The sequence below is a fragment of the Scophthalmus maximus genome, chromosome 14 (genome assembly GCF_022379125.1).
Source record: "Scophthalmus maximus strain ysfricsl-2021 chromosome 14, ASM2237912v1, whole genome shotgun sequence".
Taxonomy (NCBI): domain Eukaryota; kingdom Metazoa; phylum Chordata; class Actinopteri; order Pleuronectiformes; family Scophthalmidae; genus Scophthalmus; species Scophthalmus maximus.
The window spans coordinates 5265482-5289806 of record NC_061528.1 but is presented as its reverse complement, the minus strand read 5'-3'; the positions used below and the strand labels follow the sequence as shown (position 1 = coordinate 5289806).

The 24325-nt window shown below is 42.0% G+C and overlaps 2 protein-coding genes and 1 long non-coding RNA gene across 12 annotated transcripts in view; 1 reads left to right on the top strand and 2 right to left on the bottom strand.

The window, feature by feature from the left end:
• Nucleotides 1-14186, top strand: part of usp9 (ubiquitin specific peptidase 9) — a 37212-nt gene extending 23026 nt beyond the window's left edge. For 5 of the 10 annotated variants that reach the window (XM_035650917.2, XM_047337485.1, XM_035650921.2 and 2 more), the window contains 23 exons: nucleotides 81-206; nucleotides 343-480; nucleotides 851-1017; nucleotides 1138-1246; nucleotides 1356-1502; nucleotides 1633-1779; nucleotides 1876-2083; nucleotides 2182-2402; nucleotides 2597-2784; nucleotides 2872-3045; nucleotides 3132-3273; nucleotides 3385-4141; nucleotides 5818-5941; nucleotides 6039-6264; nucleotides 6460-6589; nucleotides 6710-6895; nucleotides 7203-7423; nucleotides 7523-7611; nucleotides 8114-8270; nucleotides 8485-8697; nucleotides 9500-9529; nucleotides 11274-11372; nucleotides 11898-14186. In XM_035650917.2, the coding sequence (XP_035506810.2) occupies nucleotides 81-206; nucleotides 343-480; nucleotides 851-1017; nucleotides 1138-1246; nucleotides 1356-1502; nucleotides 1633-1779; nucleotides 1876-2083; nucleotides 2182-2402; nucleotides 2597-2784; nucleotides 2872-3045; nucleotides 3132-3273; nucleotides 3385-4141; nucleotides 5818-5941; nucleotides 6039-6264; nucleotides 6460-6589; nucleotides 6710-6895; nucleotides 7203-7423; nucleotides 7523-7611; nucleotides 8114-8270; nucleotides 8485-8697; nucleotides 9500-9529; nucleotides 11274-11372; nucleotides 11898-12185 (4287 nt within the window). In that variant the 3' untranslated portion in view covers nucleotides 12186-14186. Of the gene's footprint in view, nucleotides 1-80; nucleotides 207-342; nucleotides 481-850; nucleotides 1018-1137; nucleotides 1247-1355; nucleotides 1503-1632; nucleotides 1780-1875; nucleotides 2084-2181; nucleotides 2403-2596; nucleotides 2785-2871; nucleotides 3046-3131; nucleotides 3274-3384; nucleotides 4142-5817; nucleotides 5942-6038; nucleotides 6265-6459; nucleotides 6590-6709; nucleotides 6896-7202; nucleotides 7424-7522; nucleotides 7612-8113; nucleotides 8271-8484; nucleotides 8698-9499; nucleotides 9530-11273; nucleotides 11373-11545; nucleotides 11599-11713; nucleotides 11759-11897 lie in introns of all 10 variants that reach the window. The other 5 variants (XM_035650920.2, XM_035650926.2, XM_035650924.2 and 2 more) reach the window with 4 other exon arrangements.
• Nucleotides 14187-16043: 1857 nt separating this feature from the next.
• On the bottom strand, nucleotides 16044-18115 carry LOC118320326. The gene is made up of 3 exons (XR_004796290.2): nucleotides 17812-18115; nucleotides 16732-16830; nucleotides 16044-16641 (listed from the first exon to the last, which is right to left on the bottom strand). It is a non-coding gene; the product is annotated as an uncharacterized LOC118320326 (long non-coding RNA).
• Nucleotides 18116-19649: 1534 nt separating this feature from the next.
• On the bottom strand, nucleotides 19650-22226 carry rpl8 (ribosomal protein L8). The gene is made up of 5 exons (XM_035650927.2): nucleotides 22049-22226; nucleotides 21806-21947; nucleotides 21062-21280; nucleotides 20840-20955; nucleotides 19650-19847 (listed from the first exon to the last, which is right to left on the bottom strand). The coding sequence occupies exons 1-5, from the start codon at nucleotides 22184-22186 to the stop codon at nucleotides 19689-19691; spliced, it is 774 nt and encodes a 257-aa protein (XP_035506820.1). The 5' UTR covers nucleotides 22187-22226; the 3' UTR covers nucleotides 19650-19688.
• Nucleotides 22227-24325: the final 2099 nt, after the last annotated feature.

Genomic DNA, 24325 nt, shown 5'->3' with positions numbered 1-24325 from the left:
CCTCATTGGTTGACTTACCATTGACATGTCTTCATCTTTCTCCACACTCCAATCACTTACCTACCCTGCATTGTCAACAGATCAACCAGGCCACCCACGACCAAGCCCTGGTCCTCCAGAGTGCCCTGCAGAACATCCCCAACCCTGCCTCAGAATGCATGCTGCGCAACGTAGCCATCCGCCTGGCGCAGCAGATTTCTGATGAGGTAACAAAAACAAGATCTAGTTACGTTGTTTTTATAGACCTTGTATAACGAGTTACAATTTTAAGGGTAGTGTTGGTTGTATGAAAAGTTGAGGGGTATAATAGATTTTATGTGACTGTTTTTTTTTCCCCACCAGAATTTCTTCCAGGCATCAAAGTACATCCCAGACATCTGTGTGATCCGAGCAGTACAGAAAATAGTGTGGGCATCAGGCTGTGGCACAGTGCAGCTCGTCTTCAGTTCCAATGAAGAAATTAGCAAGATATACGAGAAGGTAAATGTTAGTATTTGTGGGAGTTTTTGTTAAAGATTTTGACTGTAGTACAGATATTTTAGTGAAAATTACAACTCTAATCATTTGAACAGCGAGGAGGAGCACGTAAGTATAATGGTTGCACAGCCCAGACTTTCACAATAGAATAAAGTATCTGCTGCACATCCGTCCATAATAGATATGCAGACTGTTATAAAAACTAGGATGCAGAGAAAGTAAAATCTCATTTCCAAAAGGTCGTAAGTTAAAAGCAAGCGTAACAAAAAGACCTTGATGAGCTCAGTGGACTTGGTGGAGCAATTTAAAAAATTGCCATGCTCTACTCCATTTTTTTTTTTACAATGTGTATCATCTTTCTCTTTCTCGTTAGACAAATGCAGCTAAGGAGCCAGATGGGGAAGATGAGCAGGTGTGCTGCGAGGCCCTGGAAGTGATGACGCTTTGTTTTGCCCTCATGCCAACGGCCCTGGACACGCTCAGTAAGGAGAAGGCTTGGCAGACCTACATCATAGACCTGCTGCTACACTGCCACAGCAAGTAAGTAAATCAGTTTGATTTCCAACCAACTGCTGGACCATAAATGAAAGAGACAGGCTCATTATCTGTAGCTCTTTTATAGTTACGAGGGAATCTAATGAGGTTATCCGTCTTTTACAGATCAGTTCGTCAGATGGCCCAGGAGCAGTTTTTCCTGATGGCAACTCGGTGCTGTATGGGCCACCGACCCCTCCTCTTCTTCATCACCCTCCTCTTCACTGTGCTAGGGGTGAGTGGCTTTTTACACACCGTTCCCTTAAAAGAATATAATTTGTCTATTTTATTGTCTAACTTATAATTCATTTCTTTAATTTCAAATTGCCCATGTCCGTGTCCAGAGTACAGCCAAGGAGCGAGCCAAACACGCTGGGGACTACTTCACTCTGCTCCGACATCTGCTGAACTATGCCTACAACAGTAACATCAACCTGCCAAATGCTGAGGTGCTGCTCAACAACGAGATCGACTGGCTGAAGAGGATACGGGTAAAACCGCCCATATGTTCACAATCCTGTTTTTTAATGCCTGTATTTTTAAATATTGGACAAAATCTTAAAAGTTTGTCTATAGTTTTGCCCTCACGAGTTGATGGTAAACAATGTTTGTTTCCCATAGGATGAGGTTAAGAGGACAGGGGAGACAGGTGTGGAGGAGACCATCCTGGAGGGCCACCTCGGGGTCACCAAAGAACTTCTAGCTTTCCAGACACCAGAAAAGAAATACTACATTGGCTGTGAGAAGGGAGGAGCCAACCTCATTAAGGTACATTAAATAGACTGTTTATGTTGAACAGGTAAGGAGAAAAAAAAATCCTATGATATCACCTAGAAATGATCTCTCCCTTTCCTTCTTGTGCAGGAGCTGATTGACGACTTCATTTTCCCAGCGTCTAATGTTTACCTGCAGTACATGAAGAGTGGGGATTTCCCCACAGAGCAGGCCATCCCAGTGTGCAGCACCCCCGCTTCCATCAACGCTGGCTTTGAGCTCCTGGTGGCTCTGGCTGTCGGCTGTGTCCGCAACCTCAAACAGATAGTCGACACTCTGACTGACATGTATTACTTAGGTAGGGAGAGGCATTTTTTTATAACTGGATCCCACTGACAAAATTTGGAAATTACAGTATATGTATAAATCTGATTTTCCCTTCCCCTCTCTTTCCAGGTAGTGAAACGTTGACCGAGTGGGAGTATTTGCCTCCGGTGGGGCCGCGGCCCAACAAAGGCTTTGTAGGTCTGAAGAACGCTGGGGCCACCTGTTACATGAACTCTGTCATCCAGCAGCTGTACATGATCCCTCCTATCCGCAATGGCATCCTGGCCATCGAGGGCACGGGCACCGACGTGGACGACGACATGTCGGGGGATGAGAAGCAGGAGAACGAGGTATTGAGAGAGTTTTGCGCTTCAATAAACACAAAATGTTTCAAGTGATTAAACAACGTCAGAGACGCTGAAGGCCATTTACTCTTACATCTGAAGTTCATTCCCCACAGTTAAGATGGCACAACGAAATGGTGGCCCCAAAAAAACTCAGGGGGAGACGTGGTTAATTTGTCTGTTGCGTTTTGTCTCCACAGAGTAACGTGGATCCTCGTGACGAGGTGTTCAGCTACCACCATCAGTTTGACGATAAGCCCTCCAGCAAGTCAGAGGACAGGAAAGAGTACAACATCGGGGTCCTGCGCCACCTACAGGTCATCTTTGGCCATCTAGCTGCATCCAGACTGCAGTACTATGTCCCGAGGGGATTCTGGAAGCAGTTCAGGTATTTTGAAGTTTCACAGTCCATCTCGATTGGCTACTGGGTTTGAAGTTGAAGACTTCTTATTTTATTCACTATTTTGTTTTTTAGGTTATGGGGTGAGCCAGTGAACTTGAGGGAGCAGCACGATGCTCTGGAGTTCTTCAACTCTTTGGTGGATAGTTTAGATGAAGCTCTGAAAGCCCTGGGCCACCCCGCCATGCTCAGCAAGGTGCTGGGAGGGTCCTTCGCTGACCAGAAGATCTGTCAGGGATGCCCCCACAGGTTGAGTTACAGTCCTTTTCCCGGTGCTTCTTACTGGAAATCATTTTAATAGTATCGGAAAGAAATACTTTTCTTTGTGTTGTCAGGTATGAGTGCGAGGAGTCATTCACAACGCTCAACGTAGACATCAGAAACCACCAGAACCTGTTGGACTCCATGGAGCAGTACGTTAAAGGAGATCTGCTGGAGGGAGCCAATGCCTACCACTGTGAGAAGTGTAATAAGAAGGTGAGTACCAAGGGAAGATAGAGAAGACGTGGCTGTGCCATGACTGAATCAAATGTAACTGCTTTCTGTAAAGGGCCAGAGTTTCAATCTAACGTTTGCTCTCCTTGTCAGGTGGACACGGTGAAGCGCCTGCTGATTAAGAAGCTGCCACCAGTCCTGGCCATCCAGCTGAAGCGCTTCGACTACGACTGGGAGAGGGAGTGTGCCATCAAGTTCAACGACTACTTTGAGTTCCCCCGGGAGCTGGACATGGAGCCGTACACGGTAGCAGGTGTGGCCAAGCTGGAGGGGGACGATGTCAATCCAGAGAACCAGGTGATCCAGCAGAACGAGCCGTCTGAGCCCACACCTCCGGGCAGCTCCAAGTATCGTCTGGTGGGAGTGCTGGTCCACTCAGGCCAGGCCAGCGGCGGACACTACTACTCCTACATCATCCAGAGGAATGGGGGTGACGGCGAGAAGAACCGCTGGTACAAGTTTGACGACGGCGATGTGACCGAGTGCAAGATGGACGACGAGGAGGAAATGAAGAACCAGTGCTTCGGCGGGGAGTACATGGGCGAGGTGTTCGATCACATGATGAAGAGGATGTCGTATCGCAGGCAGAAGCGCTGGTGGAACGCCTACATCCTCTTCTACGAGCGCATGGACTCACTGGACAAGGACAGCGAGCTTGTCAAATACATCTCAGAGTTGACCATCTCCTCCAGCAAGCCGAATCAGGTCAAGATGCCTGGTGTCATCGAGTGCAGCGTCCGCAAGCAGAACGTCCAATTCATGCACAACCGAATGCAATACAGCCTGGAATATTTCCAGTTCATTAAGAAACTTCTGACCTGTAACAGTGTCTATTTAAACCCTCCTCCAGGTACGCATCACTTCTGTGTCGTCTGCTGAGTGGATTGTTAAATGCAAAAATAAGTTGATCTTATTTGTTATTGTATATTAGAAGTGAGTCTATTAGGTTCGTTAGCTTTTAAATCTGATGTTTTGGAAAGAGGGTGTTACAGAAGCACAGCGTTGTATTTTGTCTTCATTTTCACACACTGTTTAGCTGTTTTTACGCTTTGAACAAGTTAGGTTCCATTTAAGTCTTTTGAGTAGGGCTGCAACTAACAATTATTTTCAAGTTATCTATTACCAAATCGATGAACTGTTGCAGCGCTACTTTTGAGAGTGACAAAAAAAAACACAGGCGATAACAAGGAAAGATAAATTAAGCTAATAACATACAAACCATTTATCAAGTAATTAGCTTGTGTATTGTTTCCCCACAATGGGTAGATGCGTCATGGTTTAACAACCAACCTTAATGGTAATGGTTGAAACTCGTATATACAGTTGAGAAGAACAAAATTTTGTATAAGTAATATGATCTGTTAAAGCTGCACAGTATGGTGTCCCCAGGTATGACTGTAGAAATATTTAATAGCCCTAATAGATCTTTGATCTTTTAATCTGAACTTAATTACTCACTATTTCTCTGCTGTGGATTTCTAGCTTCTCTCTTAAAGATATAGCTGCTGCTGCTGCTGTTGTAGTTTCATCACAGATTTCACAGGAGAAAATTAAATTTCAAAATGACGCAGCATCACTGTGGAAAGCATTCGCGGTCGATGGCCTTCGCATGGGGATGCCGAGAACTTCGCCGTCTCTATCATTGGTTGTTTAAAAAGCACCGATGAATTATTAATGCAGCCAGGGCCCAGTTAGGTTTCACAGCGAAATACATGTTTTAGGGGCAGTCATCACTGCCGAAGCACTTGATCTGTACTGAATGATTCAGATAATCATGAATACACAGTGTCAGTCTGTTTGCTGCTGTGTACACAGGGCCAATATCTCACTCACTTTCATAAACCATTCCAGCCAGCAGCAGTTACATGATTTCTTTTTTTAAATAATTTTTTTATGAAGAACAAAACTATTGTGTGTCTGAGGAGGTTCACCTCCTGACCGAACATGCTGTTCCAGTATGAAGGTCTGGAAATTACGATTCAATATATTTTTGAGCTGCTTCACTCAGACCAGTTGACTCATTGTTATGCATCTTTGCCCTGAAGCCGCTCGTTTCACATTCACATCCTGACGACTGCTCAGCTGCTACGTTGTTGTTTATGTGTCGTGTTTCATCTTAGTTTATTCTTGTAGAAGAAGAAAAACAACCCGTAAAAGGATAGAACAAGAATAATAATACTTTACTGTGAGATTATCTGTTGTTGTCAGTATCTTTTACATCACTATGAAGTCTGAATGTGGGACAGACACATTTTCATTGTGTTGACTCTGTTCCCTAGGAAAATTGTGACCGATTTTATTTGTTCTCCTTAATTTAGGTGACAAAATGTCTTCGGACAAATAATATTAGAATTAACAGCCTTAGAGCTGAAAGTCTGTTCTATGACCTCAGTGATTTCATTTTAAATCCAGTGTGTTCAGAGTACATATTCCCCCTTTTTTTTGCCTATGTTACTGCACTGAAGACAAATCTATGTAAATGACCTGACAACATTTTTTTCCCACCTGTCATTCCTATGTTATCAGGACAAGACCATCTTCTGCCAGAGGCAGAGGAGATTGCTATGATAAGTGCTCAGCTGGCTGCTAAGTTCCTCTTCAGCACAGGTTTCCACACCAAGAAAGTAGTACGGGGTCCTGCCAGTGACTGGTGAGCCCCCTTTACCTCATGTTTATTTTTGATTTTCTCTCTGTTCTCCATCCTTCTCTAAACAAATCTATTTATTCCCCTCGTCCTCCCCCTGTAGGTACGACGCCCTCTGCATCCTGCTGAGACACAGTAAGAATGTACGCTATTGGTTTGCACACAACGTCCTGTTTGCATACCCCAACCGGTTCTCCGAGTACCTGCTCGAGTGCCCGAGCGCCGAGGTCCGCGGAGCGTTCGCCAAGCTCATCGTCTTCATCGCCCACTTCTCGCTGCAAGACGGCCCCTGCCCCTCCCCCACCGCCTCGCCTGGACCCTCTACTCAGGTTGGTGCCGGACAAAATATTATAAGAATTTTATGGAAGATACTAGAAGCTGAAGAAGATACTTGGAAGTTTCTTGGATTTCAATCACAGGTTGTCAATGAGAACATACTCCCAACTTCTAAATGATGTAACCCACCTTTTTTTTTCTCTCTCTCTCTCTCTCTCTCTCTCTGCTTCTCCATATTTGTATTGCAGGGCTGTGATAACCTCAGTTTAAGTGACCACCTGTTAAGAGCTGTACTCAACCTGCTGAGGAGAGAGGTTTCTGAACACGGCCGTCACCTGCAGCAGTACTTCAACCTCTTTGTCATGTACGCCAATCTAGGTAAGGAGCACTAAGTCATCACCTGTCGTCTGTCGCGGACATCTGTTCCCCTGTGAATTGTTGTTGTGAATGAAGTACAGTTAATACAAAATATGGTTTCATAATTTTTGACATTCCCAGGCTTGGCAGAAAAGACCCAGCTGCTCAAGCTAAACGTTCCTGCCACGTTCATGTTGGTCGCCCTGGACGAGGGTCCCGGCCCTCCAATCAAATACCAGTACGCTGAGCTGGGGAAGCTCTACACTGTGGTTTCGCAGCTGGTCCGCTGCTGTGACGTGTCCACGCGCATGCAGTCCTCCATCAATGGTGAGTGTGTCCGAGATCTTCAGTCACACAAAATGCGATTTGAACTCAGCTGACGTGAGGCAGTGATAACTTGTGAAACAGCCTCGGGGGTAATGGTGGGAGGGAGGAGAGTTTACAGCCCAATGAGGATTTCCATCCTTGCTCAGGATCTAGTGACTGACACACCAGCCACTCTGAGCCTCTGTTGTGTAGGCAGAGCTTGGAGCTGAGGGCTTCCAGAAATGAAAGAATGACGGCACTCAACAAACATGGGCTTTTTGTTTCATTTCAGTTTCTCTTCTTCCTCTTCTTCTTCTACCTTCTCCAGGTAACCCTCCTCTTCCTAACCCATATGGGGACACCAACCTGACGGCCCCGGTGATGCCCGTGCAGCAGCTGGTGGCAGAGATTCTGTTTGTTCGGACCAGCTACGTGAAAAAGATCATCGAAGACTGCAGCAACTCTGAGGAGACGGTGAAGCTGCTTCGCTTCAGCTGCTGGGAGAACCCCCAGTTCTCCTCCACTGTGCTCAGTGAACTGCTCTGGCAGGTAAAAAAAAACCCAACAACAAATCGCTTCTTCTGACCAACATGACACTCGCATGTGCTCCCAAGAGTCTATGTTTAGTTCTACATGTGTTGTGTGCAGGTTGCATACTCCTACACCTACGAGCTGAGGCCTTACCTGGACTTGCTGCTACAGATCCTGCTCATCGAGGACTCGTGGCAGACACACAGGTCAGACGAATCGCTCCGTGTGTATGTTGTTACTGATTCGTAGTTGTGACGACAACAGCCGCGGCCAGAATCATTATGTTTTCGGGTTGTCCATCCATCTCGGGAATGTGTCTCAGGGAATTTGTTGATTCTCGGCAAAACATTCACCTGGACTAAAAGACAGATTATAATTTGTGGTCAAAGGTCAAGATCACCAATTTACAAAACTTGATTCCTCAATTTCTTCAAATTAGGCAGAGACATTCACTTTGAACACCAAAATCCAATTAGTTTATATTAGAGTCTGAGGTCACTGTCACTGGAGCATCACAAAACACGTTTTTGGCCTTAACCCAAGAGTTAATTCACTAAAAGGATAAAATGAAGAAGAAGTCGAAAACCCTTTTCTGACTCATAACAGATGTTAAATCCTTGACTGCCTGACAGAGGCATAAAGCCTCAAGGATTCCTTTTAAATTTAATCACAGTTCCAATTTCCCCCCTCTCCCTTTGGTTCGTGCAGGATCCACAATGTGCTGAAGGGAATTCCAGATGATCGAGACGGGCTCTTCGACACCATCCAGCGCTCCAAGAACCACTACCAGAAGCGGGCCTACCAGTGCATCAAGTGCATGGTTGCCCTGTTCAGCAACTGCTCTGTGGCTTATCAGATCCTACAGGTACAAAGCTCATGCAGTGAATTGTGATTGTGATTTAACAGAAAAAATTCCTGTTGTCAGAACCCATTTCATGCATCTCCAGCAATTCCTGCCTCTCACATGTGTGTAGACTGAACCAACTCTAGCTAAAATGTACTCAAGACTCAAGACTAAAAAGAAAAAACTTCCTAATGCATCATATCTGCTAATCCGCATGTTCTCCGTGTGCACACAGAGTAACGGTGACCTGAAACGAAAGTGGACGTGGGCAGTCGAGTGGTTAGGGGACGAGCTGGAGAGGAGGCCCTACACGGGCAACCCCCAGTACACCTACAACAACTGGTCCCCTCCGGTCCAGAGCAACGAGACCTCCAACGGATATTTCCTGGAGCGTTCGCACAGTGCACGTATGACCCTGGCCAAGGCCTGTGAACTCTGTCCCGAAGAGGTAATTACATCGTCATTGTACCTTTTTTTACACAAAAATGCACACGTTGCCTAATTTCACATTATCTTCCAGTGTTGAAAACTAAAAGACACTTTTTCTTAAATAATCTGTGAATATTTGAATGTGATCATGGGGTGTACAGTTAAAAGAACAAAAAACATAAAAAGATAAAAATCTATGAATATTGGAAAAATACCGCCATAGAAAACATACAGATGTGACCCGTGTTGCTATGGGAACAGATTAATAATGAAAGGTGGTGAAAGGAACAGAAACATCCCACAGAAATACTGAGTGACTGATGTGTAAACACGTCACGTCACCACGGCAACCTGATGAATAAAATATCACGATTGGCTTTTAACTGGGTTGCATATGTGTAACGAAACTGAGGAGATGACTAGAGTGCTGCCAGAATATTTATTATTGACTATTTTAATGATTTATTTTTCTCATGTCATTATAAATGTTAAGCTGTTGCTTTTTTTTTCTTGCATTTTATATTATTTTATAAACAAAGTTTCTAAACCTTGACATTTCATAGACCTCATAATTGATTGGTTTTCTAATTGTATTCATTAATTTAGTATTTCCAACAAGCCGATAAACCCTGAGCTACAGCTATGACATGTTTGCTATGCTGAGTGTGTTTTGTGTTGATTCATGGCTGTAGTTCACAATGCATTCAAATATCTTATATTTAATATTTTGTTTGTTTTAACATAAAAGAAGTTACTTGTATTTTTTTATGTTGACAAATCCAGTCCAATGACACACTTCTCCTGTAATATTCCATACACAGCTCAAGTGTACTCAGGGAAGCCCAGGGAAGGTCAGTATTCCAGGCACCACAACATTAAGGAAGGAATGAACAAAGACAAATTGAATTAAAGAATTAAGCAGGGAAGCAGTGAAACAGTCGGCCAGTGTTTAGGCCTCCAGGTCGTCGCAGAGGCTAGGAACACATATCGTGTTTAGTCCTGGTGGTTTTACCCACTTAGTTAACTTCGACCCCCATTTCAAATTTTTGGACACATGTAAATATAATATTTTTCAAAAAAAGTTAAAAACAGGAGGTTAGATTAAAGCTGTGTGTTTATACAAACTGCTGAACAGTTTTCCAGTCAAGCTGTTCCCGAGTATCGTTCTGACACTTCGAGGTTTCAGTGAGAACCAGAACCGGTGACGACTTATCTGCTAAATTATCAATTTATTGGGGGGGGGGGGGGGGGGGGACTTTTTCGGACTTTTTCCGACATCTTGTTGAAACTTTCCCGGTGTCGTTGTTACGCTCAGTGCTGGTAACTATTTTGTGGTAGTGCATACATAACAATAATGATAAAGATAATCAAATGATTGATGAACAATAACATAACTAATTAAGAGCTGGTCAAAGCTTCAAAGCTGTCGGGTCAGCCCTATTTTATAGACGGTGAACTGATTAACACTTAAATTTGTCAGCACTTATATTACCATTTCATCTTCCCCCTTGACATTGATATAATTAGTTTTCTGTCTTATCTATATTAGTATTTCAACTTCATGAATTACATGCATGTTAATAAAGCAGACAATATATATATAAAATTCATCATTCATGCTGTTGTCCACTCTTGACAGACTTGCTGTCGGTCAGAGTGTAGTGTTACAGTGGACCTGGCAGAATAAATCCAGTTATGCAGCTGCACACAGTGAACAGATCTTTGTTCTCCCTCTGTCCTGCTGCCCAGCGCCACTTATTCGCCAAAGTAACAGCCCAGACGGAGCCGGTCTACCATCTCAAACTGAGGCTTGAGCCTCCAGCCACCTGCTTCTCACTGAAAAACTCTATAGCTTCAGCTACACTTCATGATTCAATAGTAGTTACAGTATTTCAACTATGAGACGATGGCTTGAGCAATATTTTGTTCTTTATGATATTATTGGAGCCAATATGGTACATATTTATGGACTTTTGACATTTTCATAGTTTGAACTTGCAAAAACTGAAGAAACTTTGGGCAACAACTAGTTAATAGTTAAAAATAAAACCTAAATAATGAATAATGATTAGTTTTAAAGGACAGAGGCAAAACGACACAAGATTATGTGATGACATCTTCATGAGTCATAGTAGTGTACTTAACCACCGACACTGATGTCAGGCACTACAGATATATGACCAGACAGTTTCTAGGATCAGGATATTTTAATTCAGTAATATTTTCAACTTTAAAACGACAAGAAAAATACAAATGATCCTTTCAAAAATGTCAAACTGAGCAAACCTCCCCAGTAGTACAGTTTCTAAAGCCTCACCAGCGGCCCTCTGCGCTCCCAGGTGTAGAATCCACCCACGCACATTTATCACATCTCATTTAAAGCCTCGTTCACTAGACGACGCAACACAGTTGGAACATTTTGAACCGTCCCCACGCAGCCGCTTCTCACTGAAATGACGAAGCTTTGAAGTCACACCCACTGCTTTGTTCACATAGACGAGGGAGTTCCTGCTTTACACATTTATACTGTTTTTGGTCTATTCTCTTTTGAATGTCGGAACTTAATCGGTGATATTTTTCCCTCGCGTCCTCTAGGAGCCCGACGAAACGGAAGCGCCCGACGATCAAGACTCCTCCCCGCCCGAGGACACGTCCCTGTACCCGCACTCTCCTGGAACCGCCCAGTTTCAGCAGGTAGAGCTGCTGAACCTCGCAGCCTCGTCTCGACGCGTGTTTCTCTCGCGCCGACTGGTGACGGTCGCATTCACTGTTCGCGTCTCGCCCAATAAGAGCAGAGCAGAGAGTTCTAATATGGAAGTTAGCGTTGAGTGCCAGTAACCATGACAACAATTCATTTTCCCCTTCAGCATCGTGAAGTGTCACTTCGTGCCCAAGTGCTCACACAAGCAGCCAGCGTGTGGTAATGCGAACCCACACGACAGCAACTTTCTGATAATGAAGGGACATGTCACCTTGTGGCATATTGTTTTAATAAAGTACAGAATAAGATTTATTTCTATATATTGTTTCCCCAGATGGCCAATTTTAAAAATACATGAAACCGTGAGATATCAGGTTTTGTAAGTGCAGTTTATTGTTGGTGAATCTTCAATGGAATTCATGAATAAAATGTGTTCAGAGGATGTAATATTTTTAGTTGCAGCAGTTTGGTGGTTTTCAAGCCAATGATTATTGTCCGCTCTTCTCCTCCTCCAACAGAACAACCACCCCCATGGGCAGCCGTACACCGGGCCTGCTGCTCAGCACATGAACAACCCCCAGCGTCCCGGTCCTGCCTCGGCCCCGACTCCCGGCCCGACCCAGACCCCCACCCCAGGCCCTGGTCCCACTCCCGGCCCAGGCCCGCGAGCACAAGAGAACTGGGAGAGCACCGAGGAGGTCGCCGCCCCCGCCCCCGCCCCCGCCTCCACCTCCTCCACCACCACCTCTACCACCACCACCACCACCTCCTCCACCACCCCAGCACCTGCCCCGCCTAAGGAGTAACATCCCCTCCCCTCCCCTCTGCTGTGCCTCGAGCCTCCATCGTCCCGCTCTCCTTCCTCTCATCGTTCGGTCAGCAGAGCTCCTCGACCGGGGGCCTCTCTCTCTTTCTCTCTGTGTGGCCCCAGGGCAGGGCAGAGCCAGGGCCTCCCACCCCCCCACCCCCACTCCAGGCCACGGCCTCTCTCTGCCGTCGAGCCTGAGGGAGGCGCTCTTCCCTGGCCTGGGGCTGCCTGGCCTCGTGACAGGGGCCTGCTGGTGGCTGCAGAGGCGAGGGAAGTGGACAAAGAGTTCTAATAAAGAAAAACAAATTTAGTCCGAGCTGACGATGCTGATGCGCTTGTCTACACGACGAAAAAAGGTGTACATAGTATCTTAATGTTTTTGACTGTTCAGGTCCCCCAGTAGCATAACTCTGTGTGGTTTGCTGTTGGGAGATTGTTGCAGATAGTATGAAAAACAAAAATGGATATTATAAATAAGAGGGGGAAAAAAAGCCCCCCCCCCCCAAAAAAAAAAAACACAACAAAACTGTAAGAAGACAACAACTCCTCTTTGTTTTATCACCCATGCTCGGCAGTAAAGTTTGTTCCACCATCGGAAGGTTACTGGTCATTCAACTGTAGAAAGACGCATTGTTATTATCATAATTAATATTATTATTCTTAAGCTCCTCGGCGACTTCATGACCCCAATGCCAGATCAACTCACGAGCCGTGGTTGGTTTTATTTGTGAGATGTGGAATGGTTGGGTGGACTTCTACGGTGTTTGGTTGATGTGAAAACGCAGTGATGCAACATTGTTCTGAAACTCATTGCCTTTCTTTTTCTTTGATTTCTTTTTTTCTTTTCTTCTTTTGTTTTTGTTTTGTTCTGGTAATTAATTCAACCCTTTTTCGAAGCTCTAGTTAATATGCTGTAACATTTAGCATGGCTTCTCACCAGAATAGTGTAGCCCAAGGGAAGACTTGTGATCATAACAACTTAAAGCTGTTCTTAATCCAACATCTCCAGAGGGGTGTTACCCTTAGGTTTTTGTTTTTTTTAATTATTATTTTCTACTCATCATCTACCCCTATCTACAATGAGGGCGATATTTTTGAACCAATGTATGAATAAGTGGCTTTTTTTCAATTGCTCATCATAATCCTACGACTTTACATTCGGCAGCCAGTGTTGATGGGATTAGACAGCTTTAGCTTTTCATCTATAGGAAATTCAGATAAAATGAAAACACATATGCAACAGAAATCGCGGCACTGGGCTACTCTGGTGTGTAAAAATAGACTGTGTGGTTTGCTTCTGTCTCTTCAATAGAGCCTAGTTGTAGACGAGACCCGTTTGGCTCCCCGTCAGCTTCCTCTCTGCCCATGGAGCCGGTCAGGTTTTTGCCCGTCTGGCTGCGGTTCGGGATGAAGCAACCGATCCTGAGCGGCAGCGAGACCCTCGTCCCTCTCGCTCCATGGACACGAGGCTCCGCGGCAGGGTCGCACCGTGAGAATAGCAGCTGGTTAGTCACGTTGCAACTTGAGCTAACTTGTAATTCTGTAGGAGTAAAAGGTAAAACATCAGTAAATACTGTATTTAATTGGTAACTTGAATGCGTGTATTTTTGAAATTTTCTTTTTCTTTTTTTTTTTCTTTTCTTTTTTGTCTAAAACATACCAAATACTCCTGCAAATGAAAATATTCTGCCCACCGTATTATATTTAAATATTTTGCTCTTATTTTATAGAATTTATTTTGTTGTATTTCACTAAAAAAAATAGAATTTGATTTAAGAGGAACATTTTTGTCCTTGTGTTATTTTTAAAGAAGATATTTGACTGTACAGAGTTCTGCGCCCTGTTTTTTGCCGACTTTTGTTTTGGCCATGGTGTGACGTTGAATTCTGGAGCTACAGTCGCGATGTGGACTTTCACTTTGTGAGGTTTTTTGTGCACAGAAATATAACAAAAAAAAAAAAGCATTGCGCCCTTAGCAAATAAAGAACATGGAATCTTGCCTGTGTCTCATTTTTACTTGTGGTAATGCAAAAAACCAGCAGCAGCTGATCATTATTTTCATTATTGATGAATTGTGATGTAAAATTATAGAGGAAAATGCCCAACAAGTTTCATATTAGATATAGCTTTGTGCAACTAAGTAACAACCACAAATTTTGGACTATTGGCAGTTAAAATAATTAAATCTCAGCTCTGATAAACACACTAGCAACGTAAATCATGGCGCCACATTTATTTTCATATTTACAGCAGTTAGATTTGTGACAGCAGTTAGATTTGCGTGCTGAATCACTTGATTTATGTGAAGACATTTATGGTTTATCAAATCTGCACTAAACGCAAGCGTAGAGAGAGAGGACATCCCCCTCAAAGGTTCGGTGTGCGGGATTTAGAGACAACTAGTGGTGAAGTTGTGTACTACAACCAACCTAACACCTACGGTGGCCTTCAGGCGACAATTAAAAACACAAAAGGACTTGTAGAAACATGGCGGCTTCCTGATGTAGATATGAAGGCTCACTCTAAGGTAAAGAAAGTACATAACTGTGATTAAACACTTATGACAACATCATTATGAAGATTATATTTTTATTCCATCCTCCTGAATCCTACACGCTGGTGCTTTCCATTGATTTTACACATCAAGTTCAGTCATGTGCCACTACTACGAGGTTTGTCCGAGGCCGACAACCCGATAAGAATGAGGAAGTTCATTGGTTCACTTCTCACGTATGCGTATTGTCACGTTACTCCTGGAATTCTAAAGATGGCGGTCAATCGATGTATCAATCCATACGTTTTCTATGATTTAAATTCATAGAAAATTGAATGCTGCATTTAACTTCAATCGGGTAAGTGTCAGGGTTCGTTGTTGTTGCCTATGAAAAAGAAGAATATATTCTTAAAAAACTTATTCTTAAAAAACAAACTATCACTAAATGTGTTTAACGCCAACGTAACACTCTTCTGCCACTTTTCCCCCATTTTTGAATATCTGAAATACGAATTTACTGTACAACCAATCACGTTGCGCCACTAAAATATCTCACTACAGGTTTTCTTTGAGACTGTACGATCACTTTGGAAACAACTGCTTCTGAAGTGTTGTTTAGTCATCGTCAGTCTAACAGCACAACAAACTGCAGTTTTCAAAATGATCAACACCTCTTTGCAACAGATTTAACCACAAACTACTCGTGAAGGTTGGATTTATTGCAGCACCAATGTGCTCGGTGTACCCAATAAACTGACAACCGAGTGTATGATGTCTGAAAAAACACAATAACCCAGATGATGTCATCAGGGTTCATTCGAGTTTAACGTGGGACGAAGCACATTCATTATCATCTCTGTGAATGTGTACATCAGTATAAGGCAGTCAACACATGTTCAGTTTGGGCAGACATCCTGCATGTTTATGGAAATCTGACTTTTACAGACTTCAAGTCAAGCCACTTTTTTAATTTTGTCTCCCAACTTCTGTTGAAAGTTCATATTACTTTTTTAATTCATCTATGATTTGATCTCGTTTAATTCAGTTTCTCTGTGACAAAAATGATTATTTTCGTGAAATACTTTTTAATCATGTCTCTGAAACTCCCTCAAATAAATTGTTAAACTACCCAGTTTTAATTGGTTGGGGATCACTGCACCATTTTGTCGTCTACAGTCTGTGACACAAGCAAACGTTTTTTCCCCCCCAAATGTCATGATACATGATTCAATTCCATAAAAGCTACAATGTGTATTTTTCGCTATAATCAAATATAAGATGTACTGTATGTATTCCAATCATGTACATATATACATGTACAAGTACGATAGTACCCCCCCTCATGGTTCTTCCCAATTCAGGTTATGTGTATTTTCATAACAAGGAACAGCGATAATTTACTATTCACTGATATTTATTTTGAAATCAAACATTGAATGCACCAGAAAACAGACTAGATGGATAAGATAGATAAATGGGAAATTCCGGTGTTACAGCAGCAAGTATCCATCACACGACACACCTTACAAAATATATATAAAATATATATATAAAAATATAAGAATTGCAAAAATTTGTTAAAAAATAACGATTATAAATATACAGAATGTACATAAAATAGTGCAAGCGTGCAATCAATTACCAGTAATGCGCAGTAGAACATGGTAACATGAAGGTGCAAAGGTGCCGGTGTTCGTGTTGAACAGAGTCCAGAGGTGAGGTGTTGTTCAGTCTAACGTCTCGTGGCAGGAAAGATTTCCTGTAACGCTCCTTGTGGCGGTGAAGCTGAATGAGTCTTTTGGAGAAGGAGCTCCGCTGTCGTGTCCAGCGTGAGGTGGAGAGAATCCATAGATAGAGATTGTTCAGCGTCCTCCGCTCCGACAGAGCTTCAACGGTCTCCAGCTCGCAATCAGCAGAACCAGCTTTATTTACCAGTGTGTTGGTGACGTCGGCTCCGATGCTGTGATTTTGAAATAAAATCTAAATCTGATACTTTTGGTTGTAATCACACATATTTCGTCAACACAATCGTTTATTTTCCGTGTCTCACCTTTCTGTCCCACCGGAAGCATCGATGACTGGTCACTGCAGGAACAATCACTCCTGTTCCCTCTTGATATAAGTTGACGTTGCAGGATCTCTCTCGTAGCTGGAGGAATAAACATAAACATCAAACAAATGAGTGTGACTATTCTATCTTGGAATATGTACACTGCCTTTTGTAGTTCTGCATAATATTTAGGTTTTTGTGACCCTTTGTCTGATAGTTTCCTTCCCCCACTCCCCAGATAAAATATAACCATGAATATACTTTATGGCTTTAATATGCACAATAGAGAAAGGTCATATTAATATGTGACAATATCAAACACGGTAATGGTTAGTGCTGCAACGGTTTATTGATTAATAATCGATTACTAAATTAATTGCCAACTATTTTGATAATTGATTAATCGGTTCAAGTAGTTTTTATAAAATTCTCTGATTTCAGCTTCTTACATGTGTATATTTTCAGATTTTTTTGTCTCCTCTATGACAGTAAACTAAATATGTTTGGTGTGTGGACAAAACAAAAATGTTTGGGAAAGACGATCGTCATTTTTCTAACTTTTATGACATTTTATAGAAAAATAAACGACAGATTAATCGATTATAAAAAATAATAACTAGTAATGTTCTGATAATGACCTATTTCAATTTCAGGTTTATTGTCATATATGTGACCTTTTTTTCCCTAAAAACTACTTGAACCAATTAATCGATTATCGAAATAGTTGGCGATTAATTAAGTAATCGATTACTAATTCGATTAACTTTTGCAGCTCTAGTTTGTATAATGTTATCGTTTGAAAATGCAGGAACATTTTTATTATTTTTAGGATATGACATTTATGTAAGATTAACTTTTGCTGAGAAAATGATATATATATATATATATATATATATATATATATATATATATATATATATATATATATATATATAGTCTGGAGTCTGATGGCAGTAGGAAAGAAGAAGCATCATATAGATATTTGTCAACATGACAACAGCTCTATGCACGTGGCCTCGCTCTGGTTCACACCACTAGACCCTGAATGCACCCTGGTCGTGTCGATCACGTGTTGATCACCTGTCCATCAGGAAAGCAGCGACCTCCGCGTGACTCTGAAACCCTCGGTCCCTCATGAGCGCCCTCCACCGGCGCAGCGCGCCGCCGATGTAGACCCTGGTCCTCTGCCGCTGCTGGTCGTGGATCTGTTTCGCGCTCCTCTTGTTCAGTGGCCGTCGTTCGCGCTCTCCGTCCCTGTTGCCCGATGAATACGTGTGATCCTCCATTTTCTCGCGAACTCTGGCTTCTCAAAACTCTGTTATTGGCCCGACCATAGGTATCGAGCGACCGCCACGAAAGTCGCGCAACCGCTACTTCCGCTTCCGGTTTCCGAGTGTTTTTTGTCCGTTTTGGGCACCCGTATTGTATTCAACACGACGGAGCAAACATGGCGTCATGCGCAGAAGTTGGGTCCACCTTCTCGATCAGCGCTGGACGGGGACCACCATAATCCAGTCCCACTGTACTCATATTTCATAAAATGTTAGTATACGTGTGTTTATATTCTTGAAAAGACGTCTGTGTGCTTTTTAAATTGTTATTATTTTAACTAAAACTACAATCCTCTTTAGTTACCTTTCGTTACTATTAGTTAGTTAGTTACTATTATTTACTTTTCGTTACTTTAGTTACTTTTTAAATGGTATACCTAGAGTTTACCTGTTATTTATGATATTTGACCTTGAAAAAACAATTCCCCCTGTCCAAAACAGAAAAGCAGTTAAAACAATTCATGTTTGCAGTATGTTTAATGACTTTACAAAAAAATTTCGGTACTCTTGCGTTTGTTTTCAGTTTTTTTAATTTCTTATTTTTTGTTTTGTGTTGCTGTTAGTGATTTTCAATTCTCACTGAATGTATGTATTGTAATGTAAGCGTTTTTATATTTTCACTACTTACTGTTGTTGTTGACAGTTTGAAATAAAAAGTAGAAAAAAAGTCAGGTCCACCTCATTAACTCATTTAAAATTTATGAAAAAACATTGGTTCTTTCTTGCAGGTGAATATATGGACAGTTATGGACAATATATTCAATTTATTTGATAAGTTCTGCTAAATATTACACTGTGGCTTTAAACTGTATGAGCTCCCTCCAGTGCGCGCACACACTCAGCTGGAGGTTTATTGGGTACACAGTTAAAAATTAATGCAGTCCTTCATTGCTGCAGTAAATCTCAGCTCCCAACCTCTTCAATGAAAGTGCCTTCAGCAAAAGAAAAAATAAACAAACAAATTCTGAACTTAATTAAGGTAGTAAACAAACGCTGCCACTCGAGGACACAAAGCCTTATTTAGTGGCCTGTCCCACTGAGCACTTTAAGAACACCCACTTACTCATGTGGCAGCAGTGCTGGGGATAAAATCTCTTGAGCTGCAATCAGAAGCTTCAGGTAACATTCACATCAAACATCAGATAAAGAAAAAAATTGACTTTTTTTTCTAATTTGAAGGTGACAGCTACCAGCCTGTTGATGGATGAATTTACAATAGTCTTGAAAGGACAACACATTTCTTGTACAATTGCAATGAGCCAGTAGTTTTAGCTTTAGGTGAAACTTAAATTGGGGCTCTGTTTTAAAAGAATTATCCGCTACCAGTAAATGACCAGCCAATTTCTCCTGATCCAAAATTAATGTAATGTAATCCAAAATTTTACTGGGTTCTTTCTTGAACCATATCTCATCCTTCCACCAAGTATCGTGGAAATCCCTCCAGTAGTTATTATATTCCAGCTATTAAACAACCTCCTTGGCGGAGGTAGAAAACACAAACAGCAGCTCTAAAATACCCAATTTAAACCCATCTAACATTTTGACCTTCTTGCGTTTGTTTGAGGATAATTTAAGAAAGCAAACAGATTCTTTTGGAACAGGTTTTTATTATCAAGAAATTCAGATCTAGTTCTCCTTCTCCTGGACGGTCTTTGTTCCACGCAGTCTGCCTGTACGACGGGCAGCAATGAGACCGACCTTGCGACCAGCAGGCGCATCCCTCCTGATTGTGGAGGGTTTGCCAATATGCTGATGGTTACCACCACCGAAGGGATGCTCAACGGGCTGCAGGGAAAGAGAGGGAAAGAGAGAGAGAGAGAGAGAGAGAACAAGGACGTCAGTCTGAGGATCCTAGTTATGTTGCACTTAGCTGCATTCTCACATTTAGACCTCCAGCCTCCTTCAGGGTCATGTGTGGACACATCTGTCTGATTCCATTTTAAACTCATCTTGTGCTTTCATTATACTTCATCTCAGTTGCAGGAATCTAGCAGCAATAAACAGTTTTTTTCTACAAAGTGCTTTACATTGAGAAAAAAGACTCATAACATGAGGGTGTTTCTAAAATGTAGACACTCAGCAACATGATCCAATCAGGAAACATTAACAATGTCTACATTCAAGACACAATGCTTGTGTTAGTTCCACCATGTTGGACAGAGTTGCTATAAAAAAATAATTCCACCCAACATTATGTCTTCATATTTCTTGTTTTGTCCAAAAAGACCAAAACTTAAAATGCAGTTAATTGATTAAAAACAAAAAAATAAAGGGGCCATCTTCAACTATCTTAACTTTTACCACTGACGTGATAACTCCATCATAGCTCAACTAAAATTGAGGTTGGTAAAAAATAACCGTTGTAATGTATTATATTCACAAAATATTTTGGCGTTGGGGCAGATCCACAATGAGATTGTGTTTCAGAGTTGATGGGGAAACTGATTAATCAGCTTTGTGTTGGACAAAAAGTCAGCATCTCTTCCAGTCCCACAGAACTGAGGCTGCTACTTTTCCAGCACATTAACCTTCTTTCCTCTTTTCCTTAATTACAGTGAATCATTTCAGTCCCTCACTATGAAACTTTTCTACACATTCAGCAAACACAGCATAAAACAACCTACAAATAAGGCTGTTTGATGGGAACACGTTACAAAATCTGAAGCCATCATTGGAATCACTACTCTCACCACTGTCCTCATCTCATATGTTACTCTACGTTTCACCTCCCTTGCATCATGGGTAATAGTAGTCTCCGTATGCTCGTGTTCACTTACGTTCATAGCCACACCACGGACACGTGGCCAGCAGTTCCTCTTGGCCTTGTACTTGTGGTAGGCACGACCGGCCTTCAGGATGGGCTTGTCAATACGACCACCTCCAGCGACCACACCTTTAACAAACAGAAGAGCTGGTCAGACTGTGCACTGGTACAAACATGCAGATGAACGTTAAAGTGGGTCATGGAGGCCGTAAATAAAGAGATAAAGGGTCCTTACCGACGACGGCTCTGTTGGCAGAGGCGATGACCTTCTTGGAGCCTGAGGGCAGCTTGACTCTGGACTTCTTGGTCTCGGGGTTGTGGGAGATGACTGTGGCGTAGTTTCCGGAGGCGCGGGCCAGCTTGCCTCTGTCGCCGGGCTTCTCCTCCAGGCAGCAGATGATGGTTCCCTCGGGCATCGTGCCAACGGGCAGGACATTACCAATGTTCAGCTGAGCTGTGGGATAAATAAAAGACGGTTGAGACACAATTGTCACAATTAAGAACAAATATTAACATTATTCTGACAATCCCATTTCACTGCTTCTGATGCCACGTGTTGTTCTAATAAACGTGGGCCACAACTCATGTTCATCATAATATTTTAATCTTCCACAACATCAGAAAATCAGTGTCATATTGTGATACCAGGGTGAGCGAAGTTCACTGATCTCTGACGCTGACAAAGCTGTATTGGGAAAATCAATGCAGGGATGCAACTTAAACTTATATCTGTAATTTAGTATATAAAATGGAGTGGATATATAAAATCTAAAAAAATCATTAAAAAGAAAAGGGTGCCTGCTATGTCCCAGAGCAATTTGAAAAAAATTGGTTTCTCACCTGTCACCAACTAACACCAGTTTGATGAGTAACTTGACAACAAAACTGAACCAAAACACAACCCGTCTCCCGTTTCCCCACCCCATTAATCGTTTTTATTCCAGAGGGAACCTTAGAAAGTCTACTCCCACCCTCTTACCCTTCTTGCCACAGTAGATGAACTGTCCAGTGTGGATGCCCTCGGCAGCAATGAAGAGCTCCGTCCTCTTCTTGAAGCGGTATGGGTCACGGAAGGCCACTTTGGCCAGGGGAGCACCACGGCCGGGGTCATGGATAATATCCTGAGAGGGGGAAACCACAAGGTTTGTAACACTCACAAACAAAACAGGGCCACGTTAACAACTCGCCCCCTAAAAACAAGTGGTTAAGAGTCCTCGCTTACCTTCACAATCCCCTTGATGTAACCATGGCGTTCAGCGAAGTCAATGTGGCGGAGTTTAGCGGCACCTTTTCTGTGCTTGATGTGGGCTTTGAACACGGAGCCCGCACCTTTTCTCTGTCCCCTGATCACACGTCCCATCGTGCACTGAAACAAACAAACACTCAAGCGTTAGTTGACAGCGACTGCAGATTCACAAAGTTGCGTGGACAGGCTTAAGAAAAAATAATATTAATATCAACCGAGTGATTCCTCCACATCCCTGAACTATGCAGCCTAAAGTATGAGGCCCCATGAGGAGTGCAACATCTGGATCAGAAAATATAGGAACAAAATGTATCATTGTGTTTCAATGAGCTGGGTGTTTCATCATTTCCAGATTCTGGGCACTTGTTTTCAGTACTTCATTACGATTTGATTCATTTAATTATGACTGAATTAAAAGTGAGTCACAATCAATCAATCCACAACCTGAGACAACAGGATTATACAACAACATTACTGGCGACACGAGGCCAAAAGAAATATTTGACACTCTTTAGATTTGCTAATAAAGTTTTTTTGAACAGTTCCAGACTATGGAACGTGCAGGTGACATGTATTAGCCACATTAGCATGTGTAACTTAAGACGTCAAGCATGAGGCTAATGCTACATTACTGACTTGTCCGAACACGTTCACCTTCCTGTCTGAAAATATCTTAACAGCGACGGGGAGAAATATATATATATATATAACTCACATGGTCAAAACAAACTCTACAGTTAGCCTAGCAAGCTATGAAGCTAGCACGCTTAGCTTAGCATTTAACGTAGCGGAAACACATTGGTTTAAATAGTTAAGACGGAGCCACGGGTCAACTTCCTGTTGAATCAGATGTCGGAATATATACATTTAAAAATGTTTCCAGTGTCTTGTTCGGGGATCACATCACACGCTACGTGTCCGGTGGGAAGCGACTCCGAGGCCGCGCCGGCAGCCGCTTCGCACCGCTGTCACCAGACGAGCGACACATAACCACAATAACGCGTCAAAACACACGTCTGCTGTTCAAATACACGGCGGCTCTAGTTCTTCTACGCTCACGGCACATTTACAGGTGGCGGTACAACGTGGATGATGGAGGAAAAACCAGATTTAAAGCAGATTGGTAGAAGAGAATCAGAGGTCCGGCATCATACCTAAACTCCGTTGACGGAAAGAGGAAGTTCACGGGGAAAAGCGCAGGTTTTCTTCCGGAGAAATCGCCGAGGGGGCTGATGGGAGTTGTAGTCATATATACTGAATATATAGATTAAGAAATGGGTTGATGTCGAGGAACTAGGTCGAGATTAAAGATTAGATGATTAGATTATTTATTTGTTAATTAAAATATCAAAAAGTGTGTAAAAAAAACAAAAACAACCGATTATTCATTTTACAATAATTATATATTTCTTAATTTATGAACTCTTAAATATCGTCTTTTTATATCGTCTTTTTATATTTTTCTATACAGATATGTGACCTGAAAACCGTATTATTTGTTGGAATGCTGATTTTAATTGTGTGTGATTTCTTATTTTTTTGTGAAAGCGCTTTGTGAAGCTACTTCTGAAAGGTGCTATATAAATAAAATTATGATTATATTATTAATAACTATTAAAAGAAACAAATATATTATAGATTAAAAGTAAAAAAAAACGTTTTTATTTAAAATATAATTAAATAACAACCCCAGTTTACATGTGGGTCATTTCATTGTAATTGGTACCAGGAAAATATTAACCAATACAATCTGCCAATTATTATTTGGTTGTTTGATAAAAAAAATGTAGCAAATTAAAACGTCAACAAATGTCAAAAACGTTTAATGAGCTGTGACATCCTAAAGTCCAATATCCTCCTAATAATAAATTGTATGTATTTATGTAACTAATTCCAGAAGATGGCAGTAATGCAACACTCAAACTTTGATTAGAAGAAGAGGGGAAATCACAGTGTTTTACTGAGTCACACTGAGCCAATGAAGTGAGTTCAACTTTTATGAGTTCTTGTGAACATGACAACAGCCATGGTGGGGGAAAAAAAGAAGCTGTCTATAGAACTCAAACTTGATGTTGTGTTGTAGAGGCATCACTGTTTCGTAGCAAGTAAAAATGGTGACATCTGCTGGACAAACCCCTGAAACAACAACAGTCAATCAGAATTCTAGTGGTCTAGCTAAATATAAAAACTGATCACTTTTAAAAAAAAATATTACAGAGCTCTGATAGAAGTCTGACATTGATTTTAAATTTC

Excerpts from the sequence above, each read along its gene's own strand:
- rpl8 (XM_035650927.2), bottom strand. The coding sequence starts at position 22,186 with ATGGGACGTGTGATCAGGGGACAGAGAAAAGGTGCGGGCTCCGTGTTC. Across the intron at positions 21,281-21,805 it reads CATCTACTGTGGCAAGAAGG|CTCAGCTGAACATTGGTAAT; the intron begins GTAAGAGGGTGG and ends TTTATCCCACAG. Across the intron at positions 20,956-21,061 it reads TGCCAACAGAGCCGTCGTCG|GTGTGGTCGCTGGAGGTGGT; the intron begins GTAAGGACCCTT and ends TGTTTGTTAAAG.